The following is a 25,934-nucleotide window of genomic DNA, read 5'->3' on the forward strand; positions in this document are numbered from 1 at the left end:
AGCCAGGGCTCTTTGCTCCGCTGCCCTTGCCCCACAGGCCTCTGCTTAATGAGCCCCCACCAAAGCCTGCTGGGGAATGTGTGTGTTCTGCCTGCTCGGCCATCTTGAGCCTCTTCCCTTCCCGTGGCAGGTAAATTCCCCGAGGATTTCTCCATCATGGCGCTGGTGAAACCCAAGTCAGGCCTCCAGGCCTTCCTGCTCTCCATCTACAACCAACATGGCATCCAGCAGCTGGGTGTGGAACTCGGACGCTCGCCCGTCTTCCTCTACGAGGACCAGAGTGGCCGCCCTGCCCCGGAGGATTACCCTCTCTTCCGAGGGGTCAACCTGGCTGATGGAAAGTAAGTGTCTGCCCTCCTCCTGCTCCCTGAATGTCCACCTGCTGGGATGTTCCATAGTCGGTATTTGTGAGAAGAACCAAATCAGTAGCAGAGTTCTTACCACATCTGACTCAAAACAATGTGTGTTTGTGTGTGTGTACGTACTCTTTCTGGACAAGTCATAGAAACAGTGGAAGCTGCCTTATATTGAGTCAGATCATAGGTGTACCTAACTCGACTACTCTGACTGGCAGCGGCTCTTCGAGGTTTCAGGCAGGAGTCTTTCCCAGCCTTACGTGGAGATGCTGCCAGGGAGTGAACCTGGGGCCTTTTGCATGCAAAGCAGATGCTCTTGCACTGAGCTGCAACCCCTGTAACAAGCCGGATCCTTGGTCCATCTAGCTTAGTATTGATTACTCAGACTGGCAGCAGCCCTCCAACGTTTCAGGCAGGAGTCTTTCCTAGCCCTACCTGTTGATGCTGGCGGAGATTGAACCCAGGACCTTCTGCAGGCCAAACAGGGGCTCTGCTTTTCATTTGCTTCTGGATTATTTCTATAGAAAAATGGGCTATAAAGACTTGAAATATTCCAGGCGGGTTCCCGATTGGTGGTTGTGTGCTTGCAAACATCAAGGGAGGAGGAGGGGAGAATGATCGTGTGTCAGGTGGCAGCTGGGTAGGACAAGCACGCCCTACCTGGATTCCATCCCCAGCATGTTACTGAGGTAGGAGGGAAATCTGTCCTACCCGGCTGCTGCCTCGCACACGATCATCCTACCCTCCTGCCTTGATGTTTGCAAGCCCACGACTGCCGCTTGAGAGCATGCCTGATTCTACTAGCCAGACCGAGTGCGCCTCCTACCCTGCCAGCAGCCATGTGAATGAGCCTAATATGTGAACAGGGCCAAGGTGGGCTATGGAACTGTGCAGGCCTGCAGGAGAAATGCAGCCACGTGTCCAAGGAGTTTAACAGAGGCTCACACTGGCTGAGCATTTTTCTGTCCCTCCCCCCCCAACCCCATAACATCTGGTGGTACTTGCTGCGGAGTGATGTCACAGGACTGACTCTGTGTGCCCCTGGCCTTGTCATGCCCATCATTGGCTGCCACTGGCTGCGGATAAATGCACCAATATCCCAGCAGGTCCTTTCCATTAGATGTTGTGGAGGGGATCCCCTGCTAACTGAGCAAAGAGGCCTGGTATAAGCACAACTCCCCTCCAGTGCCGATTGCTGGTGTTCAGCAGTGTTCCCTCGAACAGGGATCCCTAGATGTTTTTGACTACAACTCCCAGAATTCCCAAGTAAAAACCATTGCAGCTGGGGATTCTGGAAGTTGTAGTCAACAACATTGGGGAATCTCAAGGAAACACTGCTGGTGTCTATCTTGTGTTTCTTTTGAGATTGTGAGCCCTTTGGGGGCAGGGATCCATCCTTATTTGTTTATTTTTATTTCTCTATGTAAAACTGCTTTGAAAACTTTTGTTGAAAAGCGGTATATAATTATAATAATAATTAGCAGTAGTAGTAGTCGTGGTGGTGGTGGTGATAACCGTCACTCACCAAGCGGAGACCATTTAAAACAGGCTTCCCCAACCTGCGGCCCTCCAGATGTTGCTGAACTACAACTCCCAGCATCCCCACATGGCTGGGGATGCTGGGAGTTGTAGTTCAGCAACATCTGGAGGGCTGCGGGTTGGGGAAACCTGATTTAAACGCTTTATTTACCTCTGCAGAGTAATAGTAGGATCACAAAATGTACAGTTGCCATTTCCCCCAGAGGATGCAAGTTTTGTGTCCTGTCTCTCTTTGGCCTGCCTTGGCTCCCCTCAAAGAATTCTGCTGGTCCTGCTGTTTCTGTTTCCCAGCTCTTGAACAGCGGCTTGGACAACATATTTTGCAGGCTGAACATCCCAGGTTCAATCCCTGGCAGCATCTCCAGGTAGGGCTGGGAAAGATTCCTGCCTGGAACCTTGGAAAGCCACTGCCAGTCAGTGTAGACAGTACTGGGCTAGATGAACCAAGGGTCTGACTCAGTATTTGGCATGCTATAAAAAGCTTTACTTGCTGATTTCTGCTCTTCTTAAGGGCACAAGAGCAGGCCAGCCTGTTTTTTATATTTTTGGAGTTCCCCAGCCGACAAGCCCTTCTAACAGGCTTGAAACAAAGCTGTTTTGAGTGCACAGTATAGATGTGTACTTTTAAAATGAACCAAATTAAGCAACACTTCTGGAGAATGAGATGCGTGGCGAGTGGGATGTAATATTTGGAAAAAAGTGGAGTGAAGAGGAGGGGCTTTTGCGGGGACTTTTAGAGAGTCAGAAATGTCTGCTTGGTGGGAGAAGGCTCTTCTGAAAAGAGGAGGCCCATTTCCTAAGACTGTTTAGATGTCAGAGGCAGTGTTCCCTCTTACAGGGATTCCCAGAGGTTGTGGACTACAAATCCCCTAATACCCAACTGCAGTGGCTTTTGCTTGGGGATTGTGGGAGTTGTAGTCAACAACCTCTGGAAATCCGTTAGAGGAGATGCTCCAGAGATGCTGCCAGGGATCTGATGAGCACTCAAATGGCCTTCAGCAATGGTCAGGGGAACCTTTGCATGGGAGAAAAGGAGGACATGGTGAGAACTGTGCTGGGGATGGCCCTGTTCATCCCCAGCACAGCATCCCTCCAGTGGCTGTTGCTGGTGTCTATCTTATGTTTCTTTCCCCCCCGATTGTGAGCCATTTGAGGACAAGGAGCCATTTTATTTATTTATTAATCTGCTTTATTTATTTATTTATTTGTTTATTTATTTGTAAACTGCTTTAGAAACTTTTGTTGAAAAGTGGTATATAAATTTTTGTCATTTTCTGGGGGGGCGGTCAACTGAGTGTCGTACTAGGACTGCAGAGACCCAAGTTGAAATCCCTGTTCGGCCACTAGGGCTGTGCACAAAACCAAACTCTGGTTAGGACAAGCATCTCACCCAGCTTCAGGAGCTGAGCGCACTCCCAATATTCAAGAGTGTTCAAGCAAACAACTGGGTAGGAGGTGGGGGGAGTGATCGTCCATGAGAGAGGAGCCGAGTAGGGCAGCTTTCCCTCCTAACTTGTCAAAATACTGGGAACAAGAGCCAGATAGGATCCTTCCCAGCTTCTCTCTCTCTCTCTCTCTCTCTCTCTCTCTCTCTCTCTCTCTCTCTCTCTCTCTCTCACACACACACACACACACACACACACACACACACACGTTCACAGGAAGCTATCATATACCGAGTCAGACCATTGGTCCATCTAGCTCAGTATTGTCTACCCAGACTGGCAGCAGTGTTCCCTCTAACAGGGATTCCCAGATGTTGTTGACTACAACTCCCAGAATTCCTAGCCAAAGGCCACTGCAGCTGGGGATGCTGGGAGTTGTAGTCAGCATCATCTGGGAATCCCTGTTAGAGGGAATAGTGACTGGCAGCAGATTCTCTAAGGCTGCAGGCAGGAATCTCTCAGCCCCATCTTGGAGATGCCAGGGAGAGAATCTGGGAACCTCAGATGCTCTTCCCAGAGTGGCTCCATCCCCTGAGGGGAATATCTTAGTGTTCACATATAGCTTCTCAATAAAATGAAAACCAGGGTGGATCCTGCTTAGCAAAGGGGACAAGTCATGCTTGCTACCACAAGACCAGCTCTCCTCCCCCTTCCTTCTCCTAGTTGCTTGCTTGCACACGATCCTGAGCAGCAGAATAGGGCTGGCGGCGGCGAGGAGCAGTTGTTCAGGACCCCAGGCTTATGGTTGATGGGTGTGCGTGCCCATAATGTAGCACAGAAGCAGAAGCTCTTAAGAACATAAGAAAAGCCCTGCTGGATCAGGCCAAAGATCCATCCAACATCCTGCCTCAGGCAGCAGCCAGTCAGGTGCATCTAGGAAGCCCGCAGGTGGGGGAAAGAGGGCGAAGATCGTCCCCTCTGACAGGGCCAGAACAATATTGATTCATCATGGAAGGCCCTACAAACTATTTTTGTACCTGGGCCTTGAAAAAGCTAGACACAACTCTCAGCCACAGAAGCAGCAGCAGCAGGGTCAGTGACGCAAATGAAGCAGACGTGTGGGACCTGCACGTCCCCCGTAGCCTGCCTGTGGTATCCAGCTGTTCTTGGCTTTGATTTGGGTTTCATTGGCCCAGAAATGTTGATTCTTTGACTTCATTAGCACAGCCCTGAGAAGCGCTTCCCAAATGAAATCTGCCTCTTGATCGTTTTGCTTCTTGTCCCACCTTCAGCAGATGGTAGAACAGTTACTCCCGGTTCTTCCTTTTCTGGGACTTGCCATCTTCCTTGCCATGGGAAGAGAGCTGGTCTTGTGGCCACAAGCATGTGGTCTTGTGCTTTGCTAAGCAGGGCCCACCCTGGTTTGCATTTGAATGGGACACTACAAGTGAGCACTGTAAGATGTTCCCCTTAGGGGATGGGGAATATCTGGGAAGGTCGCTCTGGGAAGAGCACCTGCCTATTAGCATGCAAAAGATTCCAAGTTCCCTCCCTGGCAGCATCTCCAAGATAGGGCTGAGAGAGATTCCTGCCTGCAACCTTGGAGAAGCTGCTGCCAGTCTGTGAAGACAATACTGAGCTAGATAGACCAATGGTCTGACTCAGTATATGGCAGCTTCCTATATTCCTGTGTTCCTCTGCCTCAGTCTGCCTCAGCTCCTTCTTCACTAGGCTTCTTTCTATTCAAGTCTGCTAATATATGAGCCAGCCGGGCTGGTTGGTACCATCTGGGGAGACAAATGCTCATTGTGATTCTTGACAAAGTCTACACCCCTAGAGATGGACAAGAAGGGATAGATTTGCAAGACTTTCAGCTTTCAAGGTGTCATCCTGCTTCTGTCGTCCTGACTATTGGGCCTGCTGTGGCCAAATTTGCAATGGTGTTTTAAAAGTTTTAGAAACACAAAGACGACTATAAAATTTACTGTGTTGCCAGAGCCATGGAAATGAAAATTGGCAGGACTGTCTTCCAAAGATTATTTCATGCAGAGAGTTCAACAGCTTGTTCATTGTTACCCTGATCCTGATCCTAACCCTTTGCTCCCTGCGAAAATGACTGCAGTTTTATCCTAAATGGTTTGGAGGGTAGGAATAAAGAAGGGGTGATAACACAGAGAAAGCTGTAAGGGCAACAACACTATCACCTGTTTCCCATCTTTAGTGGGGTAGATCTTGCGAAAAAGCATTAGGAACATTCATCCCCTGAGATGGTACCCATGGCCAAACTTTGTGGGCCTGGCTCAGGGGCTATATGTCCCCTGGTAACTGAGCAAAGAGGCACCTCTTAAAAGTGGTGATTTCCTTTATTTAGCAGGGGGAGAGCAACTGGCCCTATCCATCCCCAACACAGCACCCCCCCAGTGGCTGTTGCTGGTGTCTGTTTTATGTTTCTTTTTTAGATTGGGAGCCCTTTGGGGACAGGGACCCATTTTAAAAATTTATTTATATCTATGTAAATCGCTTTGGGGGCCTTTTGTTGAAAAGCAGTATATAAACGTTTGTCATATCATACGTGCCCATGAGCCGTGGGTGGGGAGCCAATTGCGACAGAACTCCCTCCGCCCCCCAGCTCCATTCTCACCTGTGTTCTTCTTCTCCAGGTGGCACCGTGTGGCCCTCAGCGTCAGCAAAAAGCAGGTGACCCTGGTGCTGGACTGCAAGAAGAAAGTGACGCGGCCGCTGCCCCGTGGGAACCAGCCGGTCATTGACACTCGCGGCATCACCGTCTTTGGCACCCGCATCCTGGACGAGGAAGTCTTCGAGGTATCAGCCTCTGCCTGCACCCGTCTCCTCCCCTCCCCGTGCGGGTCCAAGGCTTGGCTCACCCCTCTCGTCTCTTCCTGCCCAGGGTGACATCCAGCAGCTGCTGATCTCGACCAGCCCCCAGGCAGCCTTTGACTACTGCGAGCACTACAGCCCCGACTGCGACGGAGCGACCCAGAAGCCCCAAGCCCAGGAGGCACAGCAGAGACCCGCCAGGCCTGAGGTGAGCTGTGGGACCAGGCCCCATGGCAGGGCCACCGAAATGATCAGGGGGTCGAGCAACCCCTATGAGGAAAGACTTCAATGTTTGAGCCCTTTTAGTTTAGAAAGAAGGTGGGTAAGTGGAGGGGGGGAGCAATGGTAGAGGTGTATAAAATAATGCACAGTGTGGATCAGGTGGATAGAGCCGTATGTTTCTCCCTGCTTCGTAACATTAGAACCCAGGGTCACCGTTGAAGCGAAATGCTGTAAGATTCAGGACAAAGAGAAGGAAACACTTTCTACACAACATGTAGTTAAACAATGGAATTCCTTGCCACTGGATGTGGTGATGGCCACCCATCTAGACAGATTTAAAAAGGTATTAGACAAATTCATGGAGGCTATTAGCCTGGTATCAGTGGCTACTAGCCTGGATAGCTGTATATTTCAATCAGGATAAGAGGGAGCATGTCCCTGAACAGCAGGTGTTGGGGAACACCAACGGGAGGGGGTATTGCTCTGTCCCCCTGCCCGCTTGTGGGCTTCCCAGGTGTGCCTGCTGGGCTACTGTGTGAAGCTGGATTGGATGGGCCTTTGGGCTGATCCAGCAGGGCTTTTCTCATGTTCTTAAAATAACACTTCCCCACCCGCAAAAAAATAAAAATAAATCTGAATCTGTCACACCAGTTCTGATTTTCAAGAAGCTAGGAAAGCTCCCTGTGAAAAACTTCCCAGTTTAAAAAGAACCCTGCTTCAAAGGTAAGAGCAAGTTTCTTGGAGTTTAGAAAGGCTAATTTGAAGCAACTCTTTTGTCAAACTCTCTCAGTCCAGGACATTTTGAGCAAAAGAGAAGAGGCAGCTTCTTCAGGGATCTGCAGAACCCCCAAGTTGTCCAGGAAGGTGTTAAAGTCCCAGCAACCATTTCCTGCAGTTGCTTTCTATGGTGGTTTGGCCTGTGGGGCAGCCACTGGGGCCAAGAGGTTGGCCACTCTCTCTTAGCTGTCACTTATGTTGGGAAGGGTTTGAAAAAGGCATGAGCAAACATATTCTCTTGCTCTCCCTCAGTACTCGGATGAGGACGTGGAGTATTACGAGTACCCCTACTATTACGGGCCTAGAAAGGATGGTTCTCCTTCCGTGCCTCTGGGGGGAGCCAGTGAGCAGGTAAAGGGAGGGGCAACTATGCTCCTCCCCCAAATGTCTGTTCGTCCCAGTCTCGTCCTTGTCATACAACTGTGGGAGTTGTCCGTCTCATTCATGTCCGTCCGTCCATCCATTCATGTCCGTCCATCCATCTTTCCATTCATCCATGTCTGTACTTTTAGTCTATTATGCATGGTGGGCAGAGGGAGATTGGAAGGAAATTCCACCATCTCCTTCCTTCCCCCTTTTTTTGGCGAGGGAGGAAGTAGAATCGCAGGAGGTGGGTAATTGTTCCATATTGGATTGCAGGTGAGATGTAAGATTTTTCTAGGTGAAAGGCTTGGGAAGAGCCATAGAGGGGGACAACTATTGCTATAATGGGGGCAGGGTTTGGGGTAGGATCAGACATGCAGGTTTTCTGGAAAATTTGAATTGGACATTTTTTGGGGGAAATTCTGGAAAAAATTCCAATTCAATTTTCTCATTGGCATAATATATGCATTAAAATGTTCTCAGAAAACATTAGTGTCACAAGCTCACTCGACGGAAGATGCAGGCCAGAAATATATGACACAATAGCCAGTAGCTCAAGTTTCAGTTTTACTGCTAAATAATCCGGTTTAACAGTCTCACCAAGAATACAGGAGTGCGAAGACCAAATTCCAACGTCACAATCTCTCCGACAAAAGCTCCGAGCCGATTTGACGTGTTGTTTCCAGCAGTTTGTTTAAGGCACAGGCTGCCCGATTTATAGTTAGCAGCCACATGCACTTAATCAATGCTCCACCCCCCCCTCCATCAGCTGCCATTGATTTAATCAGGCTTCTCTCTTCTCCTCATCTGATTACTCCTTTGTAATTCCCTCACCTGCTGCTGATGTTCCCCCCCCCACTGCGTCCTCGAGGAGATAGTGGCCGTTCAAACTCTGGCTCAGATCCTGACCCTTCTCTCCAAAGATCACCCGGCCCTGCTGGCCCCTCCTGCGCCAAACACTCACCCTGGCCTGTCTCAATTACCTCCCCATTCACATTACCGGCCTGCTCCTCCTCAGGTGCCTCCCCACTTTCTAGTGAGTCGCCTGCCTCCCACTCCTCTCCAATGTCCTCGAGTGGGGGCATGACACTTACAGGTAGTATGTAATTTTTTCAGATGCCCTAAATCGATTGTGATCTGATTTGGCATGCTTTTTAATCTATGTATTTAGTAAGGAAACGTCAGTGTATTAATTTCCCATGAGGGATCTCAAAGGTTTTTCAGGTAGTTGAACTGATAGTAGTTGAATTGATGGCAGTGAGAAGGGAAATCTATAAAGACACTTAAAGTGGTTTAAATGTTATACAGTATTGAAATAAGTTCAAAATTTTATGCAGAAAGAAATTTAGAAATGGAAATTTTTCCATGGAAAAATAAAGTGTGGGGAAATTTTCCAGACAATTTTCAGCCCCATATCTCAGGGTAGGATGGCCAAGTAAGTGATGGGCATCCTGTGATGTGTGTGATTCATGCTTGTGAGCACCTCCTCTCTGAGCTCCCAAACTCTGCAAAGTGCAGGAAGCTTGTCTGGTCATTCCGCATATTGTACAGCCTTAGAGGTTGTCTGTGCATGTATCATAAGTGCAGTTAGACTGCATCAAATCTGGTGTAATCCACTGTAAACTACACAGCCCATGATGCAGTGTGTGACTGGATGCATTTACAAGAACATCTGGGGCTGGTGCAATATTTAGGCAGTACATAGGAGAACAGCCACAATCTTGCGGGCCAAAAGGGTTATTTTTGTTGCTCTGTGGCCTTGGAGAAGGGAAATGGAAAATTTGTGGTGGGATTCTACCGGCAGGGGCTGGGAGACATGTCTGTTTCCCCCCTAAAGCAGTTCTTGAAAAGCAGAGTGGAAGTCCTCTCTCTTCTTTCTCCGAGACAAACCACACGTTATAAAGTTGATGAAATGCACTTTGATCTGCACTGATGCAGATGAAATTCTGGCACCCCATGTGAGTGGGGACAGTGGCCAATCATGAACATTTACTTGGCAATGCCCAGCTAACCACAGGCTAGCTCAGGACTGGCCAACCGGTCATGATGGGAGTTGTAGTCCAACAGCAGCTGGAGAGACTCGCTCCATGAGCTGCTCATTCCTAGCTACAGAGAAGGAAACCACAGAGAAGGAACCAGGAAGGCTGACCAAAATTTGATGAACACCCATTAGTCAGGTATCCAGGCATGTTTACACAGTCAAGGCAGCCCAAGTTAGCATCCAAGGGGAAGAAGCCATGCAATGTTTCCATGCGCAAAGGTCGGCTTAGTCTGGAAAGCCTAACCTTTTGCCCAGGGATGAGGATGGCTGGCCCACTGCCCTGATGGCTATGAGGCTGCCGGCATATTTCCATCCCTTGTCACACCCAGAATTCATGACTGTCCATTCATGAATGGAGAGCACGTCCTTCACTCACGATAGGCCACTTTTCACCGCCTTGGCTGCAGTGGACAAATTGGCTGCTAATTCGTCATCTGTTTTCTTGCAGTGACTAAATCCAAGTTAGTCAAGCATTTTTCCAGTGTTTTTAAAAACATGCAGCAGCAATGTGAAATTTCCTAGACGTGAACCTGCTCAGGCCCACAGTTTGAGTACTTCTTCTGTATATATGCACCCAGTGGCACGCACCTGCCATGAGCGTGTGGCCACTGGCTGCCCTTTCGTGGATTCTCTGCCACTGCACGCGTCCCAGCCCTCTCGCACCCCAGATACCACATGCTCCAATACTTGCTGTTAGCCAGGGAGACAGTCTCTTTTCCAGCCTGATGCTCCCCTTCTATTTGGTCCCTATATATGAGGGCTGTTCTCACAATGATTACTAGGGTAGGAGGAGCCTCCTATCCAGCGTTCCCTGTGAAAGAAAATCCCATATGTTGTTGACTACAACTCCCAGCATCCTCAGCCAAAGCCCACTGCAGCTAGGGATTCTGGGAGCTGTAGTCAACAACATCTGGGAATCCTTGTTATAGGGAACACTGCTCTTATCCTAGTTCAGGAGCCATGCATGCTCCAGGCGGCTTTGCAGACAGGGCTTCTACCCTGAATCACCTTCGGGAGAGAGAGTGTGCGTTCACACACCAGCCAAACTTACCTTGAAGTCCCTTCAAGATCTTTGGACCCACTCCACACACAAGTTGGGCTTTGTCTTGCGAATTCTAGCTTATCTTGAGATATTTCCGGGTTTTATAATGCTGTTTTAAAGCTGCTTTTTCTGAAAATGCTGGAGCAAATAGGGAGAGGCACTGATGTAGACATGTGAACTTATAAATGTGAACTTATTGGCCCTGTCCACCCCCAGCACAGGACCTCCAGTGACTGCTGCTGGTGTCTATCTGATGTTTCTTTTTAGATTGTGAGCCCTTTGGGGACAGGGATCCACCTTATTTATTTATTATTTTTCTGTGTAAACCGCCCGGTGCCATTTTTGGAAGGGCGGTATAGAAATTGAATTAATATTAATAAAAACAAAACCGGAGAGCAGAGGGGAGAGGCTGCTTCCCTCAACGCCATGAGTGCGATTCGACGTGGCTTCGCTCAACACTTACCCTGCAGCCTGAAGCCATGTGTGAATAACTCCCAGGTGAGCCATCGTGAGAATTTTACAAGCAAGGTAGGAGGAGGGGGAAATGCTTGTCTGCGAGCTGGGTAGGGAGGCGTGAGTCGTGGGGAGAGCAGGGTGCAAGTTCTGGGCTCGCCACTGCCTCCCACCTCCATCCCAGTATCACAGATGAGCATCTCCTCTTTCTGAGGCTGCTGGTCAGCATGCACCACTCACTCACAGTCCACCATGCTAAAGCCGTTGGGGGCCGGCCTCTGTTATTCTGTATCAAAAGAAGCCCACCTTTTCCCAGTGGTGAATGTGCTCTCTCCCAGTTAGCCCAATGGCTGCTGGAGGCAGAGACCCGCCTGGAAACATTCCAGGTCAGATGGCCACTCCCTCTGGAGGGCAGACCTGGTCTTGCAGCAGCAAACATCCTTTGTTAAGCAGGATCCATCTTGGTTTGCATTTGGATGGGAGACTGAAAGATGATGGGGCCATAGCTCAGTGGCAAAGCATCTGCTTGCATGCAGCGGATCCCAGGTTCACACCCTGGCAGCATCTCCAGGTAGGGCTGAGAGAGACTCCCACCTGCAACCTTGGAGAGCCGCTGCCAGTCACTGTAGGCAATGCTGAGCTAGGTGGACCAGTGGACGAATGAGACAGTTTCCTCCCTTCTTGTGAGGGCAGGGCACTCTGCACATAGGGACATAGGAAGCTGCCATACCAGGTCAGACCATCTAGCTCAGTCTTGTCTACACTGACTGCCAGCGACTTCTCCGAGGTTTCCGGCAGGAGTCTCTCCCATCCTTCTTGGAGATGCTGCCAGGGAGTGAACCTGGGGCCTTTTGCATGCAAAGCAGATGCTTTCCTCCTGAGCCATGGCCCCATCCCCTAAGGGGAAGATCTCCCAGCGCTCATATTTCATCACCCATCCAAATGTAAACCCAGGCAAACCGTGCTTTCCAAGGGGGACAGTTCATGCTTGCTGCCTCAAGGCATGTCCTCCACCCCAAATGCACCTTGTACTCTAGCCAGGCTGCCCTAGTCGGCCAAGCCCTGATTCTGGGCAGAACAACTGACATAGTGACTCCAGGCAACATAGCTCAGGGCTAGGCTTGGCACTAGCTGAGGAGGCAGGAAGGGAGATTGAAGCGGGCAAGGAACAGGGGGAGTTGGTTCTTAGGGGTCGCAGTGGCCCCAGTCCTCTTGCTGCTGTTGAATTTATGCCTCTGTTTGTCTTTGCTTATATGTCGTGTGCTCTGTTGCTTCATCATCATCATCATCATCGTTGTCGACATTATCCTCATCCTCACCTCTTTCATCTCCTCCTTCATCATCATCATCATCATCATCATCATCACCACCACCACTAGAAAGTGGCCAAGGCCAAGGCCACTGCCAAACCCAAAGCGAAGCAGCCCCAGAAACGCCAGTTAATGGGCACATCGCCCACGTACGCCAAGACAGGGGCCAAAAATGGGAAGTACCCCACTAACTCGAAATACCCTGGCAATGGGAAGTCCCCCACCGGTGGGAAGTCTCCCGGCAACGGGAAGTCCTCAGGCAACGGGAAGTCCTACAGCGGTGGCAGTGCCAGTGCTAAGGCGAAATCAGGGAGCAAATCCTCAACTGCGAAAAACTCCCTGGGCAAAACAGGGAGCCAGGCGTACGCCGGCGCGGGTGGAGTCCGGAAGCCGGGGAACAGCTACCAGCAGGTAGAGCAAGAGGAAAGGATGCAGGCCTGTGTGTGGCATGGCCTGGGATCCTGGGGGCAGGCAAAGCTCATGGCCCCTCCCCGAAACAGCCCGGCCCCTCTCATCTGTCTGTGTCTCTGTGTGTGCCTCCTCCAATGGGTGTAGCCACATCTCTGCTAACGGTGCCATGCAAATTCTCCAGAAATGGGCCATTGGGAAGCTGTCCCAGCCAAGAGAAAGCAGTGGGCAGCAGCCAAAATGCTTGGGAAGGATCCGTCCTGTGTTGCGGTCGGATTGGATCTGGCCTTCCCTGGAGGGAGGCCAACTACATCTGCCCCCTCCCTGTCCCCCAAGCATTGGCTCTGCATTTCTCTTGAGCCTGCCTTCCCCAAAATGGACATTGCTCCCCCAAATGTTGTCTAGCATGGGGGCCTCCTGAGATCATTTTGTCCCATAGCGGGGGCGAGAAAATGATCTAGGATGGAGAATCCTCTTCTTTGGCCTCTCGGGGCACAAGAGAGGAAGCTTGTACTAATGATGTTTTCTCTCTTTGTCTTCAACCTTTCTTTCCCAACACCCACCCATCTCCCCCTCCTTCACTGCATGCATATCAATTCCTCATTCCCCATCTGATCTCCACCCTCACGGACCATTCATGCCTCTGCCTCCCATGTCCTCTGGTTTTTCTCTTCCTCCTCCTCCCATATACTCTCTGGTTTTTGTCTCTCCCTCCTCTCTTACCTCCTCTCCACCCTCCTATCATTCCATCCTTTCTTTCCTTCCCCGTCTCTTTTAAACACACACAATGGGTTCTTCTCTTCCTGGCCTCTGCTCCTTCCACCGTCCCTGTTCTGGCTCATTGGCGACGTCACCCACCAAAGGATGTGGGTCTGCTCCCCACAGAAGAGCCCTGGGGGGCTCATGAATACCCTGACTACACCCTGCCTCCTGAGGTTGATGGCACTTACTGGGAAGAGAACCCCACGGGGGAGGTATCCCCTGCTGCACCCTCATCACCACAGGTAGAGGTAAATGCCCCCATCCTGAACCCCAGCATTATGTTGGGGGTGGGGTGGGTAGGAAGGGTTCTTGCAGGAAAGAACTTCACCACTCCTTAGCCTTTTCCTGACTTGGCAGGAATCCTGACTTGGTGGGAAACAAGGCACCCAATGAGAGAGACCTTTTATTGTTGGAGAAACAGGGAAGGCGGGGAGATGGGGAAATTGCGGTGGTGTGGGGGGAGAGGGCAGAACTCTTGGGTTTGGCCGGAAGAAGGAGCTAAATGGGCAAAAGGGACCTTCTAGGTTCTCTGGAAGATGAGTGTGATTTGCTAGGCAAGGAGAGAGTGAACCGATATTCCTTATTAGTTTTCTGCCAGGAACCAGACTGGATGAGACTCAGGAGTTTTCTGGGTGGGATGTGGACATGGGGCCTGGCATCGTTTTCTACTCTAATGTGTTGTTGGGTTCCCCACCCTGCATGGGGGTCAGGAGGAAGTGCCCAGCTCACGTCCCACTGCGGAGGAAGTGTTCACAGAAGAGGAGGTGCCCAGTGTGGGGATGGAGTATGAATACGCCTATAAGAACTATGACGAGGGGGCTGAGCCGTCGGAGCTGGGCCCGGTGCTCTCGGCTGAGGTTCCCCACATTGGTGGTGTAAGTGGGGTGCTGCCCTCTTCCTGGGGATATGGATGCATGTCTGTCATGTCGTCCCTTCCTCTCTTGTGGTGTCATGGTGTCGCTCTGTCTTCCTGTCTTCTGTTGAACCTGTCTGTCATGCACGGTGATGATGTCATTCTCTCCTATCGTTGGTTGGCTTACTGAATGAAGATTGGCTTTGGTGTTGTGATGTCACTTTCTGATACAATCAAACCTCTTTACTTCAGCAATTCAGCTTGTATTGGTTTCCTGTGGCTGGTCTCACCTCATCTGTTTGTTGCAGTTGGCTGCCTTTGATAACTCTGCAGTGTATATGTTGCTGTTCTCTTCCTGTTTAGTGTCATTTGATTGTTGGCTGTGGCTATAGTCTCACTGTTGTCACTTCCTGTTTCATGTTTTTCATTTCCTGTTTGAAGTTGTCAGTTCCTCCTGTGTATGCCTTTATTTGCCACTATGTGGCAGTACTACTTCCTGTTCCATGTGAAGTTTTTCCTGTTTGTTATGGCTCTAATCTCCATGTCTCATGGTGTCATTTCTAGCGGTTTCCAAATGTTGTTGTTATTATTATTATTATTATTATTATTATTTTCAACTATGTCTCCTCCACACTACCTCCTGTGTCATCCCTTCTCCTTGGTGATGTCATTTCCTGCGAAGCCATCACTTGCCTTTCCTCACTTGTCGACATTTTCAGTGTTCTCTGTTTAGAGATGGGCTGCCATTCTTTTGTTCTCATAGCAGTGGCAGCAGGCAAGTCTATGGAATGCTTCCTACCTGATCTGTGATGTCATCACACGTCCAATGATGTCATCACACTACAGGGCCATCTCTGCAGACAGCCCCCTTCCCCTAGGATGGCATTAGCGCTGGCCTCAATTACTGATTTTGGGCAGAAACCCCCCAAATGGGACACAGTAATTTGCATTCCACGCTGCCATCTTGGAAGGGCACCCCCATTCCTAAACCTCCCATTTCAATAAAACTCACCCCCCCCAAAAAAAAAATACTGTTGTTTTTTGTTAAGTTCTTGGAACCTGTCGGGAGGAATCTGGGGATCTGAGGGGCTTCTTTTGGATTCATGGGATGAACTCCCAAGGCCTGGAATAGGGGGAAGGGATTTGCAGGAGTGCAAAGAGGTGATTGTGCTGCCTTCTGGTGGAGACACATTTGGTCCACCTTTGATTCAGAAAGGAGACCTCATGTGTCTGATATGGATGGGCTAAAATGTCTAGGATTGCTTCTAAATTTAAAAAGAATTTACCTAAATCTGTTTAAAAATAAATAAATCTGAAAATATTCTCCACAGTAGCTCAAAATTTACTTTTAGCAGTTTTACTTGCGCCCTGGTTAGACTTTATTACAGTTTTATTTACAGCTTCTTCTAGCTGGTTTTTTTTTTTTTGCTGATACTGCTAATTCCTCAATCCGTTTTTGCACAAGTATCTTTTTGTTCTTTATCCCATCTTTACTCAAGCTCTTCCCCAAATATTTTTTACTACAGTTTTTTGCCACTGCCTCTCAGATCCTGCTCCAGTTTTTCCTTGGTCATTAGGAATTTTTATTTAACCAAAACTAATTTGCTCATGCTGGGCAAATCCTACACATATTTATTCAGAATTAATTCTCACAGAGTTCAGTAGGGTTTACTCCCAAATAAGTGTGCAAAGGATTGCACCTTATTATTATTTTTTAAATGCAAATCATGTATTATTTGTAGCTTTTTAAAATTTTGGCTTCAGTAGTTACATTTGAATAAATTAACAATGCAAATGAGCAGTTCACAGAGTTTGTTTCCCTCCCTTCTAAATCTTCTGAATATTTTAGCTTTGTTCTGGTTTCACTCCAAGAAGCCTAGATGTTCCCACAGAAACACTGCCTGTATTGTGGGTTATGATCCTAAGTGTTAGGATTTACTTCCAAGCAAATACACTTAGGGTTCGCCTACCATAGTCATGCTATGGTAGACCTAGCTCAAGTGATCCTGACTGTTGCCCAAATTTGATCTAAAGCCTGATTTATTTGCTCAGTGTTTTTTAACCCCAGGAATTTTACTCATATTTTATTCAGCCCTTTTGACATCCACCAATCGGCTGTTACTTGAACTAAAGTTCACTCCGTGAATTTGAAGCGTGGGCTTTTAAATTGTGTGTGTGGATTTGTGAAGCGAAGGCAGCTGTGTGACCGCTTAGCCACGGTCACAATTGCCAACTCTCAGTCCAAAAGCTGGAGAAGGGACATCCCTTTATTCGGAGGACCAACTACCATACTTTTGCTGGCTGAATGACTGTAACAATAAAGATTTGATTTGATTACCGTGTCACATGACTTGAACTCTTCACAGGACTGGATGCTAAGCAAAATGTGGGGCACAAGCGTGGGGAGAAAGCTGGACATGGTGCAAAGAGGCAGCAGAGTTAATGAGATTAGTCTTGTGAGCAGTGTTCCTTGTAACAGGGATTCCCAGAGGTTGTTGACTACAACTCTCATCCCTTCGCACCTGCAATGGCATTTGGCTGGGGATGATGGGAGTTGTAGTCAACAACCTCTGAGAATCCCTGTTACAGGGGACATTGCTCACGAGGTACCAACCAAATGTCAGGTTAGGGCAGGGCCAGATTATGACATACTGAGGCCCTAAGCTATATCAAGCTTAAAAGGCCCGATCATATTACCAATGCACAAAAACAAAAAAATCTGTTTATTTTTTTTTATTTATTTTATTTTATTTTATTTTATTTTATTTTATTTGATGTATATACCACCTGACTCCAAAGGCTCTAGCCCAAAGAACAATGAAAGCAGAAGTTAAAAATCATCTATTTGTACTTGGCAAAGATGCAACAAAAAATGAATAATCTAACAAAACCAGTTATCTTGCAATAAGCTTATCTGCATTAGAATTACTTTTAAATGAATATACGTTAAATAAACCTTGAAATGTAGTCATTCCTAAATGAAATTTAGTCATCTGGAGACCCCTCATAATGTGAGGCCCTAAGCTGCAGCTTACTTAGCTAGTGGCTAAATCCGGCCCTGCGTGAGGACCACAGCCTAAGATGGCCCTTTCATGAGGCCAGGGGAGGCAGCTTCCTCAGATGGCAGACTATTCAGGCAGCAGCAAGGCGGCCAGATGCCCCCCACCATTGCCATCGTTAAGACTCTTCGGGACCGATATGCCCCTAGCAAACTTTGCAAGGAGTCCCTCCCGTCCTCACACTCCCTCCAAAGCTTTCCAGACTCACGAGGAGAGAAGCAGAGGCTGCTGGCAACCTTCCCTCCTCCCTGTCCCCCGTGCCACTTTCAAAGCTTTCAAGGGTGGGTTTTGAAAGGGTGCTTCTGGCCCCCACCAGGAATGTGGGGCAAGGCTGCATTTGGTGCCTCTTTGGGCCACCCCTGGCCACAAGGTCTAGAGAACCACCATGGCAAGGTGAGAGCAGAAGTAAAGATAAATGTGGTTGCCAAAAGTGGAGATTTAATTTTTGATGGTGCACTAGGTACAAAATCAGTAAAGGCCAGATTGGATAGTGTTACCTGGTGGCTGGAGGGCCCAAGGTTCAGTCCCTGGCAGCATCTCCAGGTAGGGCTGGGAAAGTTTATCACCTGAAGTCCTTGGAGAGTTGCTGACAGTCAGAGTAGAGCATTCTGAACTCTATGGACCAGTGGATTGATTTGGTAAAAGACAGCGTCATCTTTATTTTATGATTTATTTTATGATTTATATTTTTATACCACCCCTTATCCAAAGATCCCAGGACATTTTATTATTTATATTTTTATTCCACCACTCATTCAAAGATCCCAGGGTATTTTATTATTTATATTTTTATTCCACCCTTCGTCCAAAGATCCCAGGGTATTTTATTATTTATATTTTTATCCCACCCTTCGTCCAAAGATCCCAGGGTATTTTATTATTTATATTTTTATTCCACCGCTCCTCCAAAGATCCCAGGGTATTTTATTATTTATATTTTTATTCCACCCTTCGTCCAAAGATCCCAGGATATTTTATTATTTATATTTTTATACCACCCTTTGTCTAAAGATTCCAGGGCAGTTAACAACAAAGTTAAAACAGTAACAAACAATAAAAACATCCCGATAAATCAAAACAAAGCAGAGCTATGTTAAAATGAGAGTTGGGGGCCACTCATTGTCCAAAAGCTTGTATTAAAAGGTGAATATATATTCAGCTGCAGACTCTGAGGCATCAACATTGTGTTCAGGCTCTTCTCTCTCCGCTCCTTTACACAACATCCAGCCTGAAGAAGAGGTTATGTTCAAAAGGTTGCTAACAACATTGTGACATTTTCATTGGTCCTAATAAAGGCATTATCTTCATGGCTCTGGGAATTTTTTTAATTGGACCAACACAGCTGAAATTCCCACAAGTGCAGCTCAGATCACACACCTTGACTTGGACCACATTTCCCTTGCACCTGTCATGTGCTTTGGCCTTCAGACGTACCAGCTGTTGCTGGTGGATCCAGGCTGCTTTCTCCTAGGCAAAGAGCCTCTTCCTTGGGCATCCTGATCTGGGGCTAGGAAATGGGGTGGGAGCTCGGAGGCTGACTCAAGGTGATGATTGGGTGATGTGGCTTTATCATATTGACTGGTCCCCTCTTTGCGGTTACATGTGTGTTACCCACAGGCGGTGCGCGGAGCCAGAGGCTACAAAGGAGAGAAAGGGGAGCCCGCTGTCATTGAACCGGTAAGTTCCTGGGGTCCCCACATGGGCTGAAGGCTGGCAAAAATCACTCCCATTTCTGCGTCAAGGTGACACCAATTCAGCAATACATGGGCCTGGTAGATTCACACTGAGGCGCTTCACAGACATGTGCGAAGTGTCTGCTGGGGTTCTGCAGGCAGAGTGGGCTTAGCCCGCTCTCCTTGCAAACCAGCAGCCACTTGTAGCTGGGCGGCCGGATTGGCCGCCCACATGGCTGCCAACTCCAACATGGCAGCCGTGTGGCTGTGGCCACGTGGCCTCCGGAAGTTCCAGGATGCCCTGCATGAGTGCGTGGGCCATCCTGGAGAGACCCCCGAATCTGGGAGGCTGGCTGCAGCCTCCTGACCGGGGGTCTACTCGTGTGTTGCTGCACACCGCGGTGACACATGAACAAAGGAATGAGGTTCATTAACCTCATGAGTTTCGTTAACACTCGCTCCGTTAACCTCATTCAAGGGGAGGGTGTTCTAGGTGGGCTAGCTGCCTTGGGAGCACCGGGCTTGCCTGTGAGCCCGGTGGTTCCCACGATTGACGGAAAGCAGGCCCTCTTTCCGTTGATCGTGGGAATAGCCTCACTATCATTCAAGGTTTAATGTGGGCTACCACATAGTCCCAAAGGGCTATAATGGGGCACTGAAGTCCATGAAAGGAGATGTTGCTCAGCCATTCCTCTGGCTTCTGAATGGTTAAGAGGCACTGATTGCCCACATACGTTCAAGCATAAGGACCAGAAACATTTTGAACCTCGGGAAGTCTGAGTATTGCAGATGTAGGGATCCACCCAGTGCCAGATGTGACACAACAGATCCCTGACTGGATTGTCCAGCGTCTTTTCCTTCTTGTAAAGGCAGCTATTGGAGGGAGTGGATCTGGCTCAGGGTCATGGCAGGTGTGGGGAGAAAGCCCGAAAGCCCACTTCCCACTCTGTGAGAGCCGTAATCCAAGTTACAGGCTCCCGACCCAGCCGCCACTATTGGGGAAAGGGGGGAAATGGGCTCTCTTGCATCATCTGTTGCTTGGCCCTCAGTTTCACTGGGGTGAAAATGCAGGGTGTTTTTTCTCGTTACCATTCCTCTCGTGTTTGGCTGTGATGGTTGGAGTTCAAGGATCTGTTTGCACCATCAACAAAGACCCACAAATTTAGGCTTAGCTCACTAGCTGGCCATAAGGCTCGTTCTCATGATGAAAAATTAGGTAGGACAAACATCCTACCCAAGTTCAGGAACTGGGCACTCTCCCGTTTTTGGATCATGTAGGGGTGAACAAGGTTGGGGCATTGGCAGTGGTAACCTCCTAACCTCCTACTGGGTAGGAGGGCTTTTCCTCCTACCTCGTTCAGCAGCTGGGTATAGGAAGGAGCCTTCACACTTAGCAGGAGGCCAGCAGATGATCACTGCCTGTGGCTCCTGCCTTGTTTTTTAAACGGGTTGCATAAAAACACACAATCAGAAAATGAGAGCATGCACAGCTCCCTAGAATGCTTGTGCTACCTTATTTCTCATGATGTGAACTAGCCTGTTATTTGCGGTCAGCAGCAATCCCCTCTCTTCCCTCAGATCCTTTTCTGGCACACAGACAGAGGTCTAAGGAGAGAGGCATGTCTTCTGTCACTTGCACTGGGAGATGGAGATGGTATAAAACAGGGGAGACCTCTTCTACCGCTCAGAAAGGATTCCTGCTGTTTCTTGTCTTCTCAAAAATAGCAGTGCAAATGAAACCTCTGGGGAAGAGGTGGCCACATTCACACGTAACGAATCCCTGCCCCACCAACGCTCTCCTGTCTGAATTCGGACTAAACGGAGATCAGGGAACCTGCAGTCAGCGAGACTGCAGAGGGGAGGGGGAACTGGCTATGTGGGCTTCCTTCTTTCATGAAGGACAGTCCACGCTGCCAAAGACAGCAGAGAGAGGGAGGTGCTTCCTTCCCCGAATCTGGTTGCCGAAGAGTGGGACCGCGGTGCCATGTTCAGATGTAACACTGGCACTGCAAAACCGGAGTTAGGTGGTGAAACCTACTACTAACCAAAGATACAAATCAGAGTTGGGGGAGGGAAACTGTGGGTACTGAACTGTGGTTGCATGCATTTGGATGATCATAAATTTCAACTGGAGGCCCCTTCAAATCCAGTTTTGTGTTTCGTGCGAATGTGGCCGTTGTGTGTGGTTCAGGGCGGGATTATGACATGCTGAGGCCTTAAGCTATATCAAGCTTCAGAGGCCCCATAACATTACAAAATTTGTCGGAAGTCCTGCCTCAGTGTGTCACTCTCTCTCACACACACCCCTCTGCACTGCTCCTGGTTACAGCAGCATTCATCTGCAGAGACAAACACTGCCTGTAACTGTGATGGCCATAGTTGGTGTAATCCGTGTCCTGGTTTAATGAAGTTTCACTATATCTCACAGTCATTTCCACACAGATTTATAAACTCAATATGGTCAATAGTTGTGCAGCCATATACAAGTGTATTTTTGCCTTATCAGAAGAATAATCCCTCTTTTAGAGTCTTTTTCCTTTCTCCTTTATTTTTCAACCAATCATTTAAAACCTGAAATTTAATCATTTTTGGTATTCAGAGGCCCCTCATAATGTGAGGCCCTAAGCTGTAGCTCACTTAGCTTGTGCCTAAATCCAGCACTGGTGTGGTGCTGGGTGTCCTGCTTGCCAGAGGGCTGGGACATTGGGCACTGGCAAGCTGGCAAGCAGATTTGTAGATGCCTGACCTGGGCTAACAGCCCCTGAATTCACATCACCCTCTGGCACTCCAAGGGGTGGGGAAATGAGAGGTGGAAGTTAAATTTGCGAAACCCCTGGCAGGATCGGGGCCCTTGTCTCCATTGCTGACCCCTGTTTGGTGATTTTTTAAATATTCTCTGGAGAAATGCAGCGACCCCTGGATGACCCCAGAAGCTCAGGCAGGCCGTGCAGTTGAAGCATGCTGGGATGCCTTGTTTGTCTCTTATCAGAGTGGTTATCTCAGAACAGGCTCTTCTCTCGTGATGGTATAAACAAGTATCTCTTTCACGAGCGACGGAAGACCCCTCTGTGAGGCCAGCCTGCCAGCCTGCCTGTCTCAGTGTGAGGAGGCTGCTCTGTCCTCCTCATAAGCCCTGTGCCCTCATCCCCCCCATCTCTCTTTCTGTTCCTCTGCAGGGGATGTTGGTGGAGGGCCCTCCCGGCCCAGAAGGACCTCCGGTAAGTGCCTGGGAGCTGTGCAATGCCCAGGAGGCTGGAAGTGAAGGCGACTAGCAGGGCATCAGTCCCCCCGCCTAACCCCCTTGTGGGTACAAGGACTGCCAGGGAGGTGCATGGGGCTGCTTTGATTTACCAACAGATCTCTGGTTTCTTCTCCCCTGCAGGGCATCAGTGGGCCACCAGGCACTCAGGGACCTCCCGGACCTCCTGGTGACTCTGGGGAGAGGGTGAGTGTGAGATGGCTGCATGGCATGGCCGGAACCACGGGTCTGCCCTTGAGTAAGAGAACAGTGTTGGTCCAGGGTGTGTGTGTGTGTGTGTGTGTGTGTGTGTGTGTGTGTGTGTGTGATGGGCACAGCCCTTTTGTGCCAGGTGGAGGATGCAGGTGAATCAAGATGTCTGTGAATGTTTGGGTTGAGCTGAACATAGGAAGCTGCCTTATACCAAGTCAGACCATCTAGCTTCCAGGCCTGCACAACATAAGGCCTAGAGGTCGGATTCGGCCCGTAGGGACTTTTTTACTGGCCCCCAAGTATCCTGCAGCAACACAGGAGCTGGAAACTGCCTTATAGCGCCATCCGGTGCATGCTTTCTCAGAAATCTGCTCCATGGTGTGCCCAGTGAGGCTTACTCCCATGTAAGCATGCCTGGCATTGCAGCCTGAAAGCCATAACAATTTAGGGAGAGGAGAGGACTTGGCATTTGTTTGGGGCTGACATGCACATGCACACTAGGGGCCCCACTGATTGAGCAGGGACAGGTCCTATTCTCTGGCCCCTATCCCTGGTTGAAACTATGGGTCCATTGACAGGGGGAATAGGTTCACAAGTAAGTAATAATATTTTTAATTTCGATGTAATAATGTGCCAGAAATTGACCTTGGCCCCTGCACACCAGGTTGTGGTTCTGGCCCACCAGGGCATTTGATTTGTGTAGCCCAGCAAGTCTCCAAAGTTTCAGGCAGGCGTCTCGCCCAGCCCTACCTGGAGATGCTGCCAGGGAGTGAGCCTGGGACCTTCTGCATGCAAGCAGATGCTCTGCCACTGAGTTGCAGCCTCATGCCCTAAGGGGAAAATCTCATGGCAGAGAGCATACACATGTCATCACCCACCCAAATGCAAACCAGAGCAGACCCTGCTTAGCAAAGATGACTACCGCAAGACCAGGTGCTGGGGCATCTGGTGGGCCACTGTGCAAAACAGGATGCTGGACCAGATGTGCCTTGGGCCTGATCCAGCAGGGCTGTTCTTATGTTCATCATGGGAAAGGATGTCGGTCTGTGAGGCTGGAAGACACCCTCCTTGGCTTGAATCCTTGGAGAACTGCTGCCAGTCAGAGCAGACCATATGGCAGGGCCTGACTCAGGAAGGCAGCATCCTATGTTCAAGTTCCATGGCCACACACACTACGGTCTGCTGCGGATCGCCGCCACTGCGTTACCCTTGTGTGTTCTTATGTAGTCGTTTGTGCATGTTTGTCAGTGTCTGAGTGGGCTGCTTCCCGCTGGTCTGGAAGTCATCCCCTGAGCTGTCTCCCTCTCCTCAACAGGGTCCCCCAGGACGTGCTGGCCTCCCTGGGTCAGATGGTGCACCCGGCCCCCCTGGCACTTCCATGATGCTTCCGGTGAGTCAGGAACGGGGGTAGAGAGGCAGGATCTTTGGCATAGGGCCTCTGAAGACTGGAGTCCCTGTGCAGCGGGGCAGGTTTGCACGACCTGATGCCTTTGTCTCCATGGCAGAGCAGGGATGTTCCTGGGCAGCCCCTCCATTTGCCTTCCCTACTCTTCTTGCAGCCATCAGGGAACACCCTGGAAAAGGTCCTGGCTTCAGCAGGCCCAGATGCTGGGCAGTAGTCCCAACACAGAGCCCGGTGTCAGGGTGGCCAAAGATCCAGGAAAGGAGAGAGGGCCAAGAGCAGACAAGGAGTAGGTGGCAGAGGTGATGGCAGAAGAAATGAAACAAAGCCCTGAAGCAGCTATGAGACTGGTCCCATTCAGCAGGTCTGGATTTGGGGGTATACGGCCTATGTGAGGGAGTCTCATTTTGTTAAGAAGACCCTGTGGATGGATGTCTTCTTAGGGTGACCACAGGACAAACCCTGCTGTCCCCTGCCCCTGTCAGCTTCACAACTGAAGACACAACTGAAGAGACAGGCATGCATACCAGCAAACTGGCTGAGGTGTTGGCCTTTTCCCTCCTTCATGCTTCCGAGGGGTTGTCTGCTTTTTAAAAAATATTCTTTAAAGTGCATGTTTATGTTCATTCATTGGCCTATTAATTAATTTCCTTCCTATCTATCTATCTGTCTATCTATCTATCTATCTATCTATCTATCTAGACTGTGATTGGTGATGGGAGGATTTTTTTTTCCTTGGTGACAGCACTGGCACCAGCCAATAAGTGCTGCACACAGCCAGCTTGCACTGCAGGCTTGTAGAATTCTGTTGGGTTTTTTTCCGGAACTTAGTCCTGCAGAGGAAATACGTATTTAGCTTGAGTGCAGTGAGTGAGGGCACTTCCAAAGCAGCCCAACTGCTCTGAAAAGGTTACATCTGTCTTCACCTTTAGTCCATTTTTCTTCGAAGCTTATTCAGTTATAAATGATGCCGTTGCGACTTGCAGCTGCATTTGGTTGTAACAAAACTGGCTTGTTTCCGGGATCGCCAAGGATGTAACTATGCGACAGAGAATGGAGAGCCTTGGCCCCCAGAATCCCTTTGGGCAAGCGATGATGGCCAATGTGGCTTTGTTAGCCAGACATGGTTGTCCTTCTTGAAGCATTGCCATCTTCGCAGGGGCTTATGCCAATAATGAACCAATCGAGAGCAAGACCCTGTCCTGCACTTGGAAGAAGTTGCATCTCAGCCCAAACAACACAGGAATTTGTGACAAATAGGAACAGAACAACGAAGTGGTGGCGGGAGGTAGGGGGAATGGCTAAGCAGTTGCAAGAACTCAGATGGTCTGAGGCCTCTTTCCTGGCTTTCTCACTGCAGATATGAATGATCCTAATTTCAGTGTTAATGGTAGCCCTATTCAGACATTATACTTTAAAAAGCTGTCCTTGCGTACAGCTGTTGAAGCTTGCAAGTCCGAGGAGGAGGGAGAAGCGATCGTATGGGAGGTGGACAGCTCTCTCTCTCTCTCTCTTTTTGATAAGTTGGCGGTGTGAAGCGCATATTAACTCTAAGCAATTCTTCCACCAAGACCTCTTTATTACGCAAAGATAAAATAGCACCCACCAGATGTTACAAATTAAAACAAAACCGGTTTCAATGTCAATACACCATCCTCAGTTGCTTACACTGAGGATGTAAAACAATAAAAGTCACTTGTACCCAGCATATTATTAGGGGTGGAGGATCACTACCCCCTCTACCTACCTAGGTTTTTTTGCAAGCACATGGCTGAAAATGTGCCATGAGTGCGCACGGCTCCCGAAGCTGGGAGGGACACTCCTCTGACCCACTTTTTGCCTATGAGAACTGGTCCACTTTTCCTGATGGGAAATATTTGGCACAGCCCTGCTCAAGTGTAATTGAGCCTTGGTGTAATGACAATGACATGAGGCTGTAGAAGATGAGCTAGGATGGTCCCTGAACCCATCTGCCCACTAGGGGCCTCACTGCAAGGATC

At 49.1% G+C, this 25,934-nt stretch overlaps 1 protein-coding gene across 7 annotated transcripts in view; it reads left to right on the plus strand.

Moving 5' to 3' along the window:
• Positions 1 to 25,934, plus strand: part of COL11A2 (collagen type XI alpha 2 chain) — a 123,176-nt gene that overhangs the window by 14,225 nt on the left and 83,017 nt on the right. For 3 of the 7 annotated variants that reach the window (XM_053296171.1, XM_053296175.1, XM_053296172.1), the window contains exons 3-12: positions 131 to 341; positions 5,941 to 6,103; positions 6,189 to 6,326; positions 7,370 to 7,468; positions 13,598 to 13,744; positions 14,207 to 14,371; positions 19,026 to 19,085; positions 22,258 to 22,299; positions 22,464 to 22,526; positions 23,848 to 23,922. In XM_053296171.1, the coding sequence (XP_053152146.1) occupies positions 131 to 341; positions 5,941 to 6,103; positions 6,189 to 6,326; positions 7,370 to 7,468; positions 13,598 to 13,744; positions 14,207 to 14,371; positions 19,026 to 19,085; positions 22,258 to 22,299; positions 22,464 to 22,526; positions 23,848 to 23,922 (1,163 nt within the window). Of the gene's footprint in view, positions 1 to 130; positions 342 to 5,940; positions 6,104 to 6,188; positions 6,327 to 7,369; positions 7,469 to 11,611; positions 12,738 to 13,597; positions 13,745 to 14,206; positions 14,372 to 19,025; positions 19,086 to 22,257; positions 22,300 to 22,463; positions 22,527 to 23,847; positions 23,923 to 25,934 lie in introns of those variants that run through there. The other 4 variants (XM_053296174.1, XM_053296176.1, XM_053296177.1 and 1 more) reach the window with 4 other exon arrangements.

Source organism: Hemicordylus capensis, chromosome 2 (assembly GCF_027244095.1).
Source record: "Hemicordylus capensis ecotype Gifberg chromosome 2, rHemCap1.1.pri, whole genome shotgun sequence".
In the NCBI taxonomy this organism is placed as follows: domain Eukaryota; kingdom Metazoa; phylum Chordata; class Lepidosauria; order Squamata; family Cordylidae; genus Hemicordylus; species Hemicordylus capensis.